The sequence below is a fragment of the Macrotis lagotis genome, chromosome 2, assembly GCF_037893015.1.
Source record: "Macrotis lagotis isolate mMagLag1 chromosome 2, bilby.v1.9.chrom.fasta, whole genome shotgun sequence".
NCBI lineage: Eukaryota > Metazoa > Chordata > Mammalia > Peramelemorphia > Peramelidae > Macrotis > Macrotis lagotis.
This window is the reverse complement of record NC_133659.1, coordinates 219,165,209-219,184,153: the sequence shown is the minus strand read 5'-3', so window position 1 is coordinate 219,184,153 and position 18,945 is coordinate 219,165,209. Positions and strand designations below refer to the sequence as shown.

General features: G+C 37.1%; 1 protein-coding gene across 6 annotated transcripts in view; it reads right to left on the bottom strand.

Moving 5' to 3' along the window:
• Nucleotides 1-18,945, bottom strand: part of PECAM1 (platelet and endothelial cell adhesion molecule 1) — a 124,672-nt gene that overhangs the window by 19,030 nt on the left and 86,697 nt on the right. For 5 of the 6 annotated variants that reach the window (XM_074224779.1, XM_074224778.1, XM_074224777.1 and 2 more), the window contains one exon: nt 8,505-8,555. The exons of the other annotated variant lie outside the window; for it this stretch is intronic. In XM_074224779.1, coding sequence (XP_074080880.1) covers nt 8,505-8,555 — 51 coding nt within the window. The remainder of the gene's footprint in view (nt 1-8,504; nt 8,556-18,945) is intronic. 6 annotated transcript variants of the gene reach the window in all.

Genomic DNA, 18,945 nt, shown 5'->3' with positions numbered 1-18,945 from the left:
TTCCTTCTCCCCTTCTTTAGTCTTGACTTGATAAATTAATGATCCCTAGCTTCCTTCAATTATTCTAATGAAGAAAAAAATAAAATAAAAATATTATTTTGAGTAGAGATCCACAGGTTTCACTAGACTGCTAAAGGGGTACATGATATTAAAAATGCAAAAAAAAAAAAACCTTAAAAACCCTTGACCTAGTTCAAACTCTATAGTTTATAGTTGAACAAACTAAGAACCAGGGAGAGGAAATAACTTTCTCTGGGACCAAAGCCACTTCAGTGAAATGACCCCAATTATTGCCCAGAATCATCTGAGATCACAAACTGAGAGTTGGAAGAGATTTTGGAAGTCATTCAGTCCAATCCCCTATTTTACAGATGAGAAAACTTGAACCCTAGAAATATGAAATTACTTGTTTAGTCATTAGAATAACCAAATGGCAGAAAAAACTTCCTTGTCCCATATTGTGCTACATAGTATAAGACTTTACAAAGGGAGATTACTAAAGAAATGGGCAGACTGACTTGGTCCCTCTCTGAACCTTAGGTTGGACTTCCTGATACTCTATTTTCTAAACCTTTGTTTTTTCATTGCTATCCCTCACTAAGGAGATTCCTCCCCTCTGTTGCCTGTGGGGAGTTAAGCAGCATCCAAGTATTACAAAAGAATGATGCTCAATTATTGAAGAACTTTAGATCTTAGAGGTCATCTGATGTCATCTACTTCACTTAATAGAAAGGAATCTAACACTTCAGAGAACAAAGACATGCTCAAAGTCCCAAGGACACCAAGGATAAAATTCTCCCCTGGGTCCTGGGCCAGGATTGGCCAGTTTGTGACCAGCTTCCTGCTTCAGAGACCAGCTATGGGCATGTGAGTTGACACTGTCATGAAGAAGTCATGACAAAGGAACCATCCCATTGGGCTTGGAGCAGGGAACAGCCATGAGTGGGTTCATCACAGCTCTCCCTTTAAGGACCAGAATTACCATGCTATCACATCCCATGTCTCAAACCTCTCTCCACTGGGCTACTCTGATAGTGGCTGCTGGGTCCAATGGGAACATTACTCATTTCCTCCCAAACAGCCTTGTCCTAGGCAGAATTTCCTTAAATAGTGTTTCCTCTCCACCTCCCCTCCCCAGCAGCAGTCTCCCAATGGTTTCTTCCAGTTCAGTCCCCTCCCACTCTTTCTTTGGCTCTTTGGTCCAGGAATTTTTTCTGCTTTCTCCTTCCAATACTGCAGTTAGAATCTGGAAACCACACTAGGCTGATTATTCCAGAGCTGGCTGCTGCCTATCCTGGTTTCTGGCAGTCAGTGGGATAAAGAGCAGTCAAGACCAACCTGATGGTCCCTCTGCAAGAAGGCCCTGTAGGGGACTGCCCTTCAGTCTGGTATCACTGCTGCCCTCCTCTTCCTTCCTTTTCTTCTTCAACTTTCTATTTTTTTAAATATCACTCCTCCTTGCTATATAACTCTTATTATCCTTCTTGATATCACAATAATCTTGGTTTCTTCTTTAATAAATTGGAGGAGAGGGAAAAAATGACAGTGAAAAATAAAAGTCAGACTATTTTTCTTTCATATAGAGCAGGGGTTCCTAACCCAATTTGGCAGACTGCCAGTCTATGGATCTTTTCTCAGAATAATGTTTTTAAATCATTCAAGGAAACGTTAAGGTACAGTTAGAGGTTCACAAAATTAGATATAGTTTTCCCCCCATTCAAGATCAAAGACTCCCCAAAATCTATCCACAGGCCATGGACTCTGGGTTATGAAGACCTGTTTTAGATGCAATATAGAAAGAGCCCCAGATTTTTTAGAGTCAAGGGCTCTAGAATTAAATTTTACTGCCTGGCTATGTGACCCTGGGCAAATCATTTAACTTCTTTGACTTCATTTTTCTTATCTGAGAAATGAGGGATAAATATGCCAACACTTCCTCACTTGCATGATTGTAGTGAGGAAAACACTATGTAAAACTTGAAGGGATAGAGATACATGAATCACAAGGGATATAGACACATGAGATAGTCTACTTGTGCCATATTGCTTCCCTTATCTCCAAAAGGCAATACAGTTGGACTCTTTTTTTTAATCTAAGCTAATGGGGAATGTAAACTTCAACTTAGAAAAGGGGAAGAAAATAAGAGCTGTTTTGGTCCTTAGAAAAGAAACAACAGCACTAGTAAAGCCTATTTCAAATAACAGCCTGGAAAGTTTTGGTGAGAAGCAGGATGGAATTTAAAAAGGAGGGATGTTATTATCTGTAAGTCAAAGCTTTATAAGGATAATAGTCTTCTTCAAAAGGGAGGGAATTGGCAGACCAAAGTGGCAGTTACTCACTTAAGGAGGTTTTAATTACTTGACTTCCACCAATTCAATTCTTGCCCATCTTTTGTGAGAAGGAAAAAAAAGGAAGGAAAAGAAGTAAGATTTCAGCTTTAATTTTTTTAAAAAAGGACAGATAAAGAAGAAAATTAAGTTTAAGATGGAAAATCTCATGAGGATAGTCTCCCAGACTTGACATTTATTAAGTAAGAGGAGAGGAAACATTTTGGGGCAAAGATTATTTGTTGCTGTTAAAAAAAAAATCAAAGACAATAGTAAATAGATTTGACTTGTGACTTTCCAGGGCAAGTTTCCATTACATTTAGCAGCTGGAAGAAGATTCTCTTTATAAACAAGAATGGACTAATAAAAATGAAATATTTTTTGTTTAATGAATCTCAGAGAATCAGAGAAATTTCTGAGAACCGCCTCTCTGGACTTAGGAATTAAGTACTAATAGGAAGCAGAACAGCTGATGCTGTAAAATTTTGAGGGAGGAGGAGGAGAGGATCCTTTGAGAAACTAAACCCAGAAGCTTGCATTACTCTTCAAATTCCATAGTTAGGCTTTCATTCTTTTGACATTAAGGGAACTATCTCCAGTTATCCTGATTCATATCTGACCACTAGACTCAAATGACTCTGGAGGAGAAAGTGGGACTCGTGACTAAACACAGCACCTCCCTCACTCAAATCCAATTTATGTGCTTGTCAGGGTACCACCTCCCTGCTGTCATTGTCTTCTTCCAGAACGAAGGACAAAACATCATCATCATTAAGGGAGACAGACAGCACTGTGCTCCTGAAGTCTTTCAAGTCATATGACCCTTTCTCATCATCAAAAAATTTCTCCGCCAATGTCCCACCAAACACACATGACATAGTAATTAATACTGTATCTGCTAACTCAGAAGATGCTTGGATACAATGACAAGGTTTTACCTCTGTAAAAGGGGAAACACTAAGCAGAATAGCTGCTACTGAGCAATTCTGTGGATCTGACAAATTCACAAATGGATTTGTGGACTTCCTTGCAATAACCCAGATCTCCCCACAATGGTCTACTGCAGAGATCCACCAATAATAGGGGGAAAAAGGGGATGAAATCAAGAGTCAGAACTTTAGGTTTTCTCTTTTTATATATTTCTTTATCTATAAAACAAAGATTTTGGTCTGGGTGATCTCTAAGTTCTGACCAGTTCTGCCTTTTGTTGAAATGCCAATCCCTCTGGGACATGCAAACACATGAAACCTTGTGAGTCACATATTTCCGCCTTAAAGACTTGGATCTTTTCCTGAGAGCGGTTTAGAGAGTGGTAAGAGCAGCAGGAAGGGAGGCAGGAAATATTACTGATTGGAGGAGGGTGGGGGAGGAAAAGGGTACTCAAAGGGGAGAGTGGAACTCTAAAGACAAACTAAGTACTTCACAATTTTTTCTCAAGGCACTGTCTTTTTAGGACTTAACAGGGACAACCGGAGGAAGGAGATGGGGGGAAATGTTCCAAATCTCAAATAAGGACCAAATCCCCAAACACTAGTGCAGGTTGTATGGAAGCCACGGAAATTTGATTTATGAACCTCTTTGAACACAAGAGGTGACAGCAGGAGACCATGTGACCCTTCTGTCATTGTAAAGATCACACCCAGACCCTACTTCCATGAAGGGCTTGCTACACTCATGGTATATATGATAGTATGGAGAACAAAAAGTTCCCTTGCCATCTAGAAGATAGTAAAGGGGGTAAGGAGAAGAGGGAGAAATTCTCCTTTTTTAGGATAACAATGGATTGGAATGGGTCTTTATATTCAAAAAGGTTGGGAACTACTGCCCTATACTTTGCTTTTTTTCTTTTAGTATTCTTAAGTCAAAGGAGTGGAAGCTAGTATGTGGGAAAAGAATTATTGCTGGGCAGAAGCATTTTCCTCAAGGCTCAGAATTGCTCAGTGGTAGCTATTCTACCTAATAACCCCCCCCCCCTTTTACAGAGGGAAATATATGGACTCTTGGGGGTTTTTTCATTGGGGGGGGGGTGGCAAGTTGTTAAATGACTTGCCAAGATCACACAGCTAAGTAGTAAGTGTCTGAGACTGAATTTGAACTCAGGTCCTCCTGACTCCAGGATTGATGCTTTATCCACTGCACCAGCTAGCTGCCCCTGCTTGGGCTCTTGTTGCTGCTGATTGCAGAGAGGCTCATAAATATCAAAGAAAGGATTAATTCCTGATACTAGGGATGTCTGAGAGAGATGTATAGCCCAGCTTCAATTCAGTATGTAAAAAGAACTAGCATTTAGACTTGTTCTAATATTTAACAGGGCCACTCCATAAAGTCACAAAACTCCATACTAGAGATGTTCACATAGGGAAAGGAAAGTCAATTGTCTAGGAATTCAAAGAATGTTTATGTTTCAGGTTGAGTTGGACCTCTGAAGTGCATCTCAACACTAGGATTACAGGAGTATGACATGGATTCTAGTAATAAACGTTTATATAATGCTTAGGGTTAAAAAGTGGCTTTCACGTGCATTATCTTAATTGATTCATCCAAAAAGTCTGGTAAATTGTCATTATTCTTATTTTACAAATGAAGATGCTGAAGCTGGTAAAGTGGTAAGGTGACCTGTCTAAAGTCACAGAGCTAGTCAATAAATGGCATAGGTAGAACACTAACTCAGGTCTTCTGGCACAAGATTCTTGCATTAAGATTATTATTATTAGTAAGTGGCCCCCAGGGCCATTAAGAACAAAATGAACAATGTACTTCAAACACTTCCATCTACCTAGATGGAGACTTCAAAAATTGGACTTCTAGGAATAAAAGTTCATTAGTGGCAGGACCAAGACTACAACTTAGATCTCCTTTCTTTTAGAACAGAAGTTCTTCTGATGAGGTCTGAGTACAGATTGAAGAATACTGTTTCCACACTATTTTTCTTGTAGGTTTCTGTGTGTGTGTGTGTGTGTGTGTGAGAGAGAGAGAGAGAGAGAGAGAGAGAGAGAGAGAGAGAGAGAGAGAGTGTATGTGTGTGTCCACTTTCTTTTGTAATATGGAAAAAAATGTTTTGAATGACTTCACATGTATAATTGATATTGTATTACTTGCCTTCTCAAGAGGTGGGGGGAGGAAGAGAATTTGGAACTTAATTTTTTTTAAATGAATGTCAAAAATATTTTAAAATATAATTGAGAAAAAATAAAAATACATCTAAAAAAGAATGGGCATTCTTAATCTGGAGTCCATGAACTTAAACCTTTTTTTTATATCTATATTTCAATATGATTGGCTTCCTTGGGAATCCTGGGAGTTTTATTTTATGCATTTGAAAACATGATTCTGAGAAAAGATCCCCAGGTTTGCTAGATTTGCAAAGAAGAAAGGTTAAGATCTCTTCCTTTAAAGACAGTTCTTTTGGCTCAGTTTTCCTTTGGTGGCAACTTAACTAGTCAACTTGGGATGCCATGACAGGATTACATAGTGGGATTCAAGTTGGACAAGGGAAAAGAACTATCTGGCTTCAAAGGAATAAATTCTGTGTCATTGAAAAAGATTAACAAAAGTTTTTGTGCCATTTTTTTATTAGATACTTTGAATTCTAGATAGATTTCCACAAGTCCTAGCTAATAGTTGCTATGATCCTGCCTGAAGGCAGACCAATGGCCTTTGGTCAACACTGTTAACCTGAGGACTCTATGTTTCTTGGGAACATTCAAGGAGCTGTTCATGGGATTATAAAATTCAGAGCCACAAAGTAAATTTAGAGTAAATGTAATTCAAATGTAGGCCAAAGTTCACATGTATAACAGATGAGGAAAAATAGACCCAGGGCAGTTAGATTTGCCAGAAGTAGTAAGTCACAGAGCTAGGGCTCATACCCATTTCCTTTGATTATGTTAAACAATGAATGATATTTTAAACAATATCACTCCCTCTAGAAGAGAACAGAATGTCATGGTGGTTAGAGGACTGAGCAGGAATCAGGAAGACACAAAGTGGGTTCAAATTCCATTTCTGATATTTATTAAGCTACATGATCATCAGGCAGCTCCTTGGGACTTATCTACAAAATCATATTCAGTTTGTCAGCTTCATGGAGTTCTTTCTTTGGTATCTCTACAACTGAGAAAATCTTGGATCTTTCTCATATTCTTCACTGGGTATTTAACATGCAAGAAGGATCAGTAGAGCTGATAAGTTTAGACTGGAAGGGAGAGGAGTTTGGGGAAACATGATAATCATCATCAATTATTTAAAGTATCTATCACAGGAAAGGTGAAATAGACTTTTCTGCTCAAGTCTATTTCTCTAGGGAGAAATGGATATATTATGTGTGTGTATATATACATATATATATATATATATATGTATGTATTTATATGTAGATTTGATATAAGGGAAAGTATTGTACTACTTACTTTTTGTTGTTGTTGAATTATTTCAGTTGTATCTGACTCTTTGTGATCCCATTTTGGATTTTCTTGATAGAGATCCTGGAGTGTTTTTGCCATTTCCTTCTCTAGTTCATTTTATAGATAAGGAAACTGGGTCAAACAGGGCAAAGTGACTTGCCCAGGATCATATAGATGTAATTATCTAAGGCTGGATTTGAACTTTAGTTCCTCCTGATTCCTTTTGTTCTTGATATCTTCATCTATTACAAGGGAACTAGATTAGTTCTCTAAGATCTCCACTAGGATGATTTCCTCAAATGGAAACAGATGTTCCCCTAGCATACAAATTACTCATAGTAACCAGAGTTCTGCTTCTTTCTCTGAGTTATTTCGATGCAACAATTACATTCTAAGGAGATATAATGGATTTTTTGAGGAGAAAAGAGTCAACCATCAGACATTCTTATGAGAATTGGATCTTGTATGAACATTTTAAGAGGGAATGGTCTGTTAACAGATGCTCTAAGGAGAGAACTTGGCATCTGGCAACTAGGGACATTTTGAACAAAGGAAATCTGCTCTAAGTTTTGGGAGTAATACAGATAAAGAAGTGGAGAGACACAAACAGATGAGACATGAGTGATCAAATATGCAGATCAGGAACAAGAGATGAGGCAAGTGCTGCTGGTATGCATGGCCATCAAATCTTGCTGATCCTGGGGTATAAACACCAAAAGCTTTTTCCTGGAGCTAAGCTAACCAGGCTCCAGGACTCCATGGGTCTCTGCCTTGACCACTGTTACTGTTGTTGACCATTCTTTAAACAATTCCATCCAGAGGTCATGCCTTGAAGAAGCCAGTCTTCTAGGCTCAGGTCTTGTGACTTCCAAAACCATAACTCTCTTTCTTGTTACTACTTCCCTTTATGTGTTGTTTCTCCCACCAGAATTACGCTCCTTGAAGTCAAGGACTGCCTTTCTTTTGTATTGGCATTCCTAGCACTTAAAACTATGCATGGCAAGTGCTTTTCATTTATTCATTCATCATCTGTCCCTATACCTGCTCTGTTCATTTTACTCTTACTGAGGGTGACTGATAATCAAAAAGATATTACTTTTTCCACTGATGAAAGATGTGATACTCAAATACCCAAAGGTTCCATTCAATGCCTTGATTTTGAGCTTTAGCTGGCTGAAGCTCTCTTCCCTGGCCACCAGTCATCACTCCCTCAAACACATTCATGCCAGTCCCATCCATCTCTATCCTACTGTTCCATTGTGCCCTCTGTAAGTTGGCTTCTTTTGTTAATAAACAACCTTTCATCTTGGACATGTGACCTTCCCTAGGAAATTGCAGTTTATGTGTGTGTGTGTGTGTGTGTGTGTGTGTGTGTGTGTGTGTGTGATATAAATACTGTTTGTATTTCATTTACATGTTCATGTGGCTTCTACCCAATAAACTCTTGAGGCTAGGAACCATTTCATTTCCATCACAGTACTGAAACATAATATTTAATAACTTCTTGTTGAACTGAATTGTAGAGTAACTTCTCTTCCACAACCCCAATTAGGATATATGGGGTTTTTTTGGTCCTAATCTTTTCCATATTTCCACTATTGAATTTCCTAGTCTGGGAAAAAAGGATAGGTAGCAGACATAAAAGTATGAGAATTCTGGTGTTTTCACCTGTCTACTGAAATTCACCCCTCCTCTTTCTCCACTCACTCAAGTCCACCCACTTGCTCAAACCTCCCTACCCACCTCCATACCACTGTCCACTAGTCAACTTACCAGACTTTCTGATTTCACTGTAAACTGTCTCAGTTCCTCTCCTTTCAGGAGCTGGAAAAGGTATGGGCACAAATTCAGTGTCTTTCCTTTAGAATGACAAAAGATACTCTATCAAAACTCGGGTGTCTTTGTAGATATAGTCACTGGGGTACCACACATATTTACCATCCTCTATCAGCACAACCTGATGAAGGGAGAGGTTCTGCTAATAGGATTATAAGGTTGAGGTCTCTGAAGGACTGCCTACCCACTAGACCATCCCAGATTCCCTATACTGAGGAAAGAAAAAGCTCTTCTTGCTTAGCCAACTAATTTGGAAATACTGATTTTTTTTTCTGAGATCCTAAACCCTAAAGAGATATGAATTTAAAAGAAATCAAACTTTTATTAAACAACTACCATAGATGCCAGGCACTGCCCAACACAGATTGAGTACAAAGATAAAAATGAAGCATTCCCAGTCCTCAAGCAGCTTATGTATTTATGGGGGATATAATGCATCCAAATAAAAGTGATTATAAAATACATACAAAGTAAATATATGTTAATTTAATTGTAAAGTGCTTTTGCAGTTTGCTGTATAAATGTTATCATCATCATCATCATCATTATTAGGCAGAGCAGGACAACTGATTTGGGGAAAGGAGGAAAGAGAATCAAGAGAAGTTTGAGATCAGAGACAAATCAAGAGGTAACTTGGGCTCCAAAAGGCCTGTCTGAAATGCCACTAGCATCCCCCACCCACCACAAACTCTTGCTACTCAAAATCGTCATTTAAGGCCTTCAACTCTGCCTATAGAATAGGAAATATTCTAAGATTAACCCTGTCTTCTGTTTCTTTACATTATCCATATAGACATCTCCAGACACTGAAGAAACCAAAGTTTCTCAGAAAGGGAGTGAATGACTTGAGGCTGGATACCTCCCAGGATCCCACTCCTTCAAACAGCTGTTATGGGAAAGGGGAGGGAAGAGAAGGAGGTGAAAAAGAAATGTGTCAGAGACAAGGTTCAAGTCCAGTTCTGCTTGATTGCAAGTGCAGTTCTACACTTACTACACCACCTTCATCATAGACTCAAAATTAAAAACAACAATATACAGCAATATGATACTTTAAGGATTAAAAAATGCTTGTTCCATGTTACAAATGAGGAAAATGAATCTCAGAGAGGCGAATGATTTGCCCATGGTCACCTGGTTAATGAGTATCAGAAATTGGGATTCTAGCTCAAGTCTTCTGAATCCAAATCATGTCCTTCCTAGGCTAACACCTTGGATAGCACATCCACATGACTAAAACTAGCATCCCATGAATCTTTCCATTCATGTTCTGAGAGAAAAGGAGATATCTTAATCATATATTTCTTCTAACATTTTTAGCACAAAACGAATTCTTTGCATAGCCTTAGCTATTTGGATGCTCTAATTTGCCACATGGAGATTCACAGACACAGATGATGGGCATCATGCTTTGTTCCCAGAAGCATAGGAGCAGCTTTAGTTTTCCTCTTGAATTCTAGGTCTTTGTAATCAACAGAGTTCTTCAGACTTCTTTTAGGCATCTTAACTTTAATTTGTTCAAAACAGAACTTATCATTTCCTCTCAAACCCACACCATTTCTGAACTTATTTCTGCTTATTTGGGTTCATAACCTCAGTGTCATGCTCAACCCCTCACTCTCCCTTACCCCATTTATCTAAACAGTTTCCAAATCTTATTAATTCTACTTCCACAGCTTTCATACTTGAGCTCTTTGCTTCATATAAACTACCACCAATCACCTTCATTCAATCCCTCATTTTGACTTATCTGGTTTATTCCAATAGCCTTCTAATTGGCTTCCTGACACATCTTTCTCATTCTGTTCTCTTCATAGATGCCAAAATGATTTTCTTAAAGCATGGATCTGACCATGTTGCCCCCTGATATGTTGACTTCCGTGACCAAATGTAAGCTTCTTGAGGGTAGGATCTATTTAATTTCTGTCTTTGTATATTTAACACCTAGCACAATATCTGTTATTTAGGAGGCATTTAATAAAATGCTTGGTGATGGATAATTTCAATTCTGTATTTGACACCAATACTAAATTGGTGCACAATGGAGCACAAAAACTTGTTAAATCTGGGATTTTTCCTTGTCTGGCACACATCACTTAGCACCCTTTTCTTTCCCTGCTCCCCCCACTAACTTCCACACTAATCAAGGATATGCAAATTGTCCTGTGGGTTTGTGTCTGGAATTTATTCCTTTCCTGTTATATGGACTGTCAGCATAACCATTCTCCACCCCGAAAAGCAGATATTGATTTCGACCAACTATGTTGGGGTAGAGCTGCCTTCTTCCTGGGTGAACTCTGGTTTAGGGACTTTGCCCAGATTACCTTCCCTATATTCCTCTAACACTGGAAAAAAGGACTGACACTGATACAACCAAATCAAAGAGGAAAAGGATGGAAGTCAAGGGTAACTGGGATAATGAGGCCAATTTCAGAAGCTGCACTGAACCTGAAGGAAAGAAGACTGAAGTACAGTTGGGGCCAGTCATACCCCCTTCTCCTGGGAATAAGTACCAAGAATGGGGCTGGTGAAATAAAAATCCTTCAATATGGTAGGGGGCTAAGGCAGCTTTGTAACCCAGTTTTTGAAGTATATCCACAGTCAAAGGGGAATGAGTCTAAAGGTTAGTGATGTGGAAATATAAAGGGGGGAAGAGAGGAAGCCTAAGCATCAAAGATTTTATGGGGGAAAAATTCGATTAAAAAAATTAGAAGAGAAAATAGTATTAAACCTTCAAAAAGAGTACAAAGTCCTTTTCACAAATATTACAAGACAAACAAAAGCAAAATCTGAAGAAATATAGAACCCTGTGAATTTCTAAGAGAGCATGAAATAAAAACAGGAAATTCTAAAATGGTTCAAAAAAAGAAATGAAATCTTTAAGAGAAGTTCGGAAGGAATAACTATTGGAATGTATAACTCTCAAAAATGGAAATAATTAGTCAAATTAGAAAAAAGTTGAATCCACTGTGATGAGTCTCTTTCAAAAAAAAAGAATCAGATTTAAAATGAAAAAATACTGCAATGGAGATGCAAAAGACAGTAATATTAATAGAATGTATGATCTCTATAAAAGCCAAAGCCAATGAATTCAAAGAGAAAATGCATAAAGACTGCTTAAGACTGATAGTTCTACCAGAAGATGACAGATTAAAAAAAAACTGATCACCAAAATGCAAGAAATAAAACAAAATTTTCCAGAACTTCTGAATATTGAAAACAAAGCACAAATTTTTAAAAATTCAAAGAAAACCTCTGGAAAACCCCTACACTACAAACTTCAAGATATACATTATTTAAATTTAACAATTCCAATGATGCCAAATACCTCATTCTAGTCTTTGAACATAAACAAATATTTTCCTATATGACTCCAGTCCAAGTATCCCTATGGAGAGTTAAAAGAAGCCTATTTTCAGCCATTAGTGCCTAAGTAGCTGGTACGATGTGATAACATTTTCTAATTGACTGAGGTTCCAGAAGAAGTAATGACTTAGAAAGTCTTGAGCCAGAAATGAGCTCACTTGCAAAATGGACAGCCTGCAAAATTCTGCCTTTTCCTTCATGACAGTAAATGAGGCATAACTGCTGTGACTTGCCAAGGGGAGAGAACAATTGCTCTAATTGTCTTCCCAATCACCATATATCTGTGAACCTATTGATAAAGAATTAGTATTATGAGGAGGGATTATTCAGAGGACTATACAGTTTGGGGGAATCCAATAGAGCCACAGAGATCCCATTAGCAACCAGAATCTGTAGTGAAGTCCATAGAGGCAGTAACAGTGGCCAGTGAGAAAAGAAGTGCCTAGATGTAGAAAGATAGTCATCACCTGAGGATGGTAGTGGCTCCTAGGATTTGTGTCTTTCATAGTCAACATTTCTCTCCATCACAAGGGGTCCCAATCCCTGAAGCTACTGCCATATGGGCAATAATGCAATAAAAAGAATAATTAATCTAAAAAGTACAATCAAACATGACAAACCTAAATGGAGATTTAATCATGGATCAAATCACGTCTTGAAAACAATGAACAATTGTATGAAAGATAATCAAAATTATAAGACAACATACCAAATTTTCTGAGATACAGCTAAAGCAGTCCTCAGATCAAAAATTATATCCTTAAAATATATATTAACAAAAATAGAAAAAGAAAGAATTAATGCACTTTTTAAAATTAGATCAACATATAAACCCAACATAAGCAAAAAAGAGGAAATCTCTTGAAAAATGGAAAAGAAGTAGATAGATTGGAAACCAAAAATTCAAGACAACTGGTCAAATAAAATATTTTAAAAGCTAGTTCTTTGAAAAGACAAACAAAAGTGATAAATCTTTAGGAAATTTAGTCAAAAACTGATTGAACTAGTACCAAGAAAAAAATGAAAAAGGTTGAAATCATATCAAACCCAGAAAGAATAGAAAGAGTCATAAGAACCTATAACAGTTATCTACCATCAAACTGAGAGTTCCAAAGAAATAAGGGACTGCCTACAAAAGTATATAATACCCAAATTAACAGAACCAGTGATAGAGATCTTAAATAATCCAACCTCAGAAAAAAGAAAAATGAACTAGCTATAAAAATTAACTATCAAAACAAAATTCAACTCCTGGTCCTGCCTGATATATTTACAGAATTCTATCACACCTTTAAAGATTAATTAATACCTATAGTACACAAATTATTCTCAGAGATTGGGAAAGAAATCGCTTTACTATACTTCCTTTCCAAGAAAAATATAATCTTATTAAAGAGAAAAGAAAAAGAACTATAGACCAAGGCTGCTATTGATCATCAATTTTAAAATTTGAAATGAAATCCGGACAAAAGGACTATAGAAATTTCTACCAAAAATCACTTTTAATTTATATAAGATATGTGATATTATTCAGTATTGGGATGATAATCAATATAATCCTATTTAAAACAAAAATATCCATAATTCATAATTATCTCAGTAGATATAGAAAATTCAGGTGTAAAGCAAAGAAACCCACTGTTGATATATTTACTTAGAAAATCACTGAGATTCAGCAAAGAAACTGAAAGAATAATTTCAGTAAAGTTGCAGGCTACAAAATAAACCCACAAAAATGAACTATATAACAGGTGATAAAAAGAGAAAGTGATATCCCATTCAAAATAATTGCAAAATGCATAAAATATCCGGAAATCAACCTACTAATGTACATCCAGCATCTGTAGAAATACAAAACACTCTTTAAGGAAATAGGGAATAATGTAAATAGCTAGAGGAATGTTCAGTCTTCATTACTGGGACATGCCAGTATAATAAAAATGACAATGCTACTAATATTAATTTACATACATAATATCATACAAATCAAACTACCTAAAGGATAATTTGTAAAGTTAAACAAAATAATAATAAAATTCACTTGAAGAAATAAAGTATTTAGTTTATCAAAGGAAATTATGAAAAAAATGTAGGAATGATAATGATTTAGTAGTTTAAAAAAATAAAAAAGTAGAATAATAGAATAGACCTATTAGAAGAATCAGAAATGATTGAACTCAAACCCCATTAGATAATAAACTCAAAAACATCAGAATTAACTAGAAAAGAATTACCTATGTGATGGATGATAAGAACTACTAGAAAAACTGGAAAGTACTTTGAGAGAAATTATGTTTAGACCAGCATTATACCAAATGAGTTCAAAATGCATATGCAGCTCTTGGAAAAGAATATCATCTAACTTTCATCACTATGAGTAGGGGATGAATTTCTAGTCAAACAAAGGATAGAGTCAATTAAGAAAGATAAATCAAATAGTAAGATAGACAACTAGGAGAAATATGTAGGCCTAAAAGCCATTCTCTCCCAAAAAAGTGACTCCATAATATAGGTACAAATAGTTCTCAAAAGAATTGCAAAATTTTCACAACCACATAAAAGCCTGCTCCAAACTGCTAATTATAATAAGAGAATACAAATTAAACCATCTTGAACTTTCACCTCCCATACAGAAAATTTGGCAAGGATGGCAAAAGATGGGAATAATCAGTGATGGCAATGTATAATCACATTCATATATTAGAGCTGTAGAGCTATGATATGGTACAACCATTCTAGAAAGCAACTGGGAGTTATACAAAAATGTAATTAAAATATCTATACACTTTGACCCAGATTCAACTGCTAGGCATAAATTCCAAAGAGATAAAAAGAAAAGACCTGATATATACCAAAATGTTTATATATCACAACTTTTTATGGTAGCAAAAAACTAGAACCAAAGTAGATTTCCATAAATTGGGGATGGCTAAACAAATTTTTTTCACATGAATGTAATGTAATACTACTATGTTATAAGAAAGAATGGGCAACTAGGAGACACAGGAGAGTTGGCCATGGAGTCAGAAGGACCTGAATTCAAATCCAGCCTCAGACATTTACTAGCTGTGTGACCCTGGGCAAGTCACTTAAACCTATTTGCCTCAGTTTCCTCATCTGTAAAATGAGCTGGAGAAGGAAATGGCAAACCATTCCAATATCTTCACAAGCAAATCCCAAATGGGGTCACAAAGGACTCACACATGACTGAAAAGCAACTAAACAAAGTTTATAAGAACTCTAGCTCTACAAAGAGGACAGGAAATGTCGATGATTATTTTAAGTCTGCAGTTGTGACTACATACTTGTTATATGTGGCCACGTGTTTGTTATGTAATCCCTCTAATAGCAGGGTGGTCTGATGGACTAGACTGATTTTTCTTTCTCTGACTGTCCCCAGTTTTGTGCCTGTAGCTGTGTGCAAAAGATTAAACCATTCAAGACCCTAAAAGATTATTTCTGTCTTTCTCGGCAAGATATTTCCTGATCCAGCTTGATTTTGGCTCCAGTTTGCCTTATGTTCACAATGAAAGAACCTGCTTCACGTCACAGGATTTTCCCAGCAATTACTGACAAACAAATATGCAATGGGCTGTGGTTAATTAAGAACACTCCCTTCCTCACTGTACAAATGGACCTAGCCCTAGTTCAGAATAGCACCTTGAACTATCCCAATTGAAGCAGTGAGAGTACACACTGGGCAGCCAGGTCAAGTTCAGTTCAGTCTGCCAAGGATCCCTTTACAAATTAAACAGCTTCCTAATTCCATCCCGGCAATAACAGCACCCCTACTGCTCTGGGAGGCAGGAGCTGCTCCCTGAAGCCCTGGATTTCAGACAAGTTTGACTGTGTACCTCTCTCCATTCAAGTCTAGACGCCCACTCATTGAGCACTAACTCATATCTAGTATTGTGCTGATAGTTGAGAATATAGAGAAAAAAAACCAAACTCTTCCCTCAAGGAGTTCACAGTCTCTAGGGGAAACAATATGCAAACAGCTATGTAAAAGCAAATATATTCAGAATAAATAGAAATTAACTCAAGGGAAAGACATAATAGTAAGGAGAGCTGGCAAAAGTTTCTTGCAGAGGAGTTTTGTGGAGCTTTAATGGAAGCAAGGGAAGCCAAGAGAAGCAAAAGTGAAGATGGAGAGGAAATAGATGATGAAAATTGATGATGTGATGATGACAACAATGATGTTTTGTCCTTTGTTCTTGAAGAAGACTACAACATCAGGGAAGTGATGCCATGACAAGCACATAAATTGAATCTGAAAGAAGAGGTTCTTTGCTAAGTCACCAGCCTCACTTTGTCCTCTAGAGTTATCTGGGTCCAGTGGCCAGATATGAATCAGGATGCTTGGAGATGACCCTGGATGCAAGGTAATCAGGGTTAAGTGAATTGCCTGAAGTCATCCAGCTAGTTAGGTGGTGCAGTGAACAGAGCACTGGCCCTTGAATCTGGAGGACCTGAGTTCAAATCCATCCTCAGATGGGGAAAATAAAATTGGGAGATGGAGTATCTTGTAAGAGACCAGAATCACAAAGTATGTGAAGGGGAGTAAGATTTTTGCAAGACTGAAAAAGCAGGAAACTTCCAGATCTTGAAACCAAACATTGAGTTTTATATTTAATCATATATATATATATATATATATATATATATATATATACACATATATATGTATGTGTGTGTGTGTGTATATATGGATTCAGTCCCTATATTTTAATATTCCTAATATTCCTAATATTTAATATTCCTAATATGCTTATATTCCTATCAATAGGATCCACACAAACCTGAGGCTACAGGCAGTACAGACTACAGTTTGGGTTTGTTTTGTTTTGTTTTGTTTTGTTTTGTTTTGTTTTGTTTTGTTTTGTTTTGTTTTGTTTTGTTTTGTTTTTGAAACTATAGCTTTTGATTGAAGAGCAACTCCAGGGAGACAAGGAGCATTCCAGCAGAAATAGGACAGCCTAAAATAAGAATAACTATGTTATCATTATTCATTTTGCCTTACTGCTAAGTAAATGGTTATGCTTATGATCTAAAAAAGAAAGAAAGAAATGGGGTATGTATAGATCTAGTCTAGACAATAAGGGGGCCTACCCAGTCCAGCCTGGCAATAGATTGAGCTGCATAGCAGAGCTGCCCTTGGAGGGAGAAGCCTGGCTGAGCAGCAGGGTGACTAGCTAATCATTGTTACCAACTCCATATTCTGCACTGAATGTGGTAAAGATTCTTTGAAGAAAGAAAGGGAATCAAGATCATCTAGTTCAGAAGTTGCAAGTTGCCTTGGTCATAAATACCTCATTACTTTTGTGCTTTATGTTTGTACCCACTCTTTCTCCCCAACCCCAACTGTTGTTTTTTTTTTTCAGAGAAAACACACCAGTTTTGGGACAGGAGGAAGGCTGCTTCATTTCTGTTCTCAGTTTTCCATTTGAGTTTATTTAGTCTTCCGGTTGATTGCTCATGGAAAACACTTCAGTGGGGTAAGTGAACTACCATGTTAGGAGTAGTGACCCATATAGTTAGATGCCTCTCTGAGGACTCAAACTATCAATGAGAGGTTGTTTGGGAAATAAACCAGAGCAGATGCTATATTTTAAAAGGGTGAGATAAAGATGAAATAATATTTGATTTTAGATTCATTCAGGGACCACTGGAATTTATTGAGTAGGGGAATGACATAATCAGATTTGCATCTTTGGAAAATTATTTTGGCAACTCTATGGAAACAGGGAGAGATTTGAGACATGGAGAAAATTAGAAAACTATTACAAAAATTCAGGAAGGGGTAATAAGGGCCTGAACTAAGGTGATCACAGTATAAGTAAAGAGATGGGGATAGGTGTAAAAGATATTGCGGAAGTAGCAATGACAAAAATAGGCAACTGATTGAATAGAGTGTATAAGTGATAATGAATAGTCAGGAATAATACTGTGCTTTCAAAGTCAGGTGACTGAAATAATGTCTGTGCCTCTAACAGTAGTAATAGGTCATCTCAGAAGGGAAATAGGTTTTGAAAAAAAAATCTAACTTAAGGAGAGTTGCAATGAGCTATTTATGCTTTCTCATCCTGCACTCACCAAAAGTGAAAAATGATATAAAAATATTTTACCAACCTTTGCCTTGGAATAAACAGCCAACCAAGAAATACAGAATCATTCCATGGGCACCTGTTCAAGCCCGAGACTTGTCTGGAAAACAAGCTGACTGGGATTGTCCTAGTGACACTTATGAATTATGGGTGTGTAGGTTCCCAGCAAAGGCTGATTTATAATTTCCATTTTAGAGCAAAAAGGGAGAGGCCAAGAGATTGCACAGTCATGGGAGGAGGCTGAGTTTAGAGTTTGCTTGTGCTGAAGGCAAACCCTGCAATTAGTATCAAGAGAATGGGACACCAAGCATCTTCTACCCTCCAACTGATTGATCATGCTCTCCTTAGTATGGTGGCAGGAGCCCCATTTCTGAGCCTATTGTCTAAGAGTACTAGAAAGGAAGGTAGAAAGCCTAGGATTAAGCCCTAAGATGACTCTGGGCAAGTTCTTTAACAGTTTTTGACCTTAGTTTCCTTATTTTTAAAATGAAGAGATTGGCCTCAGCAGTTTCTAAAATCCCTTGCATTTCTAGATTTGCTATCCTCTGAACTTTAGTCCTCAGTTTCCTCATCTATAAAACTGGAAATTGCACTCAGTCATTTCTAATATTCTTTCTAAAACTAAGTGCATGATCTTATAATCTTAGAATTTAGCCTCTTCCAGAATCCAGAAAGATCTAAATTTCCAAGCCAGTGTAACCCCCAGCCTGGTCTACTTATCCCAGATGTTCCGCAGTGGACTAGAGAATTTCCTTCACTGCAACTTCCAGTCAGTCAAAGAGATCTAAGCACTACCATTTTTCAGACAGTAGATAATATTTTCAAAGGACTGAGCACTGATCTTCTTAATCTTCTTAAATCCTAAATCCTTCCATTCCAAAGTCCTTCCATAATTAACCCCATTCATATGT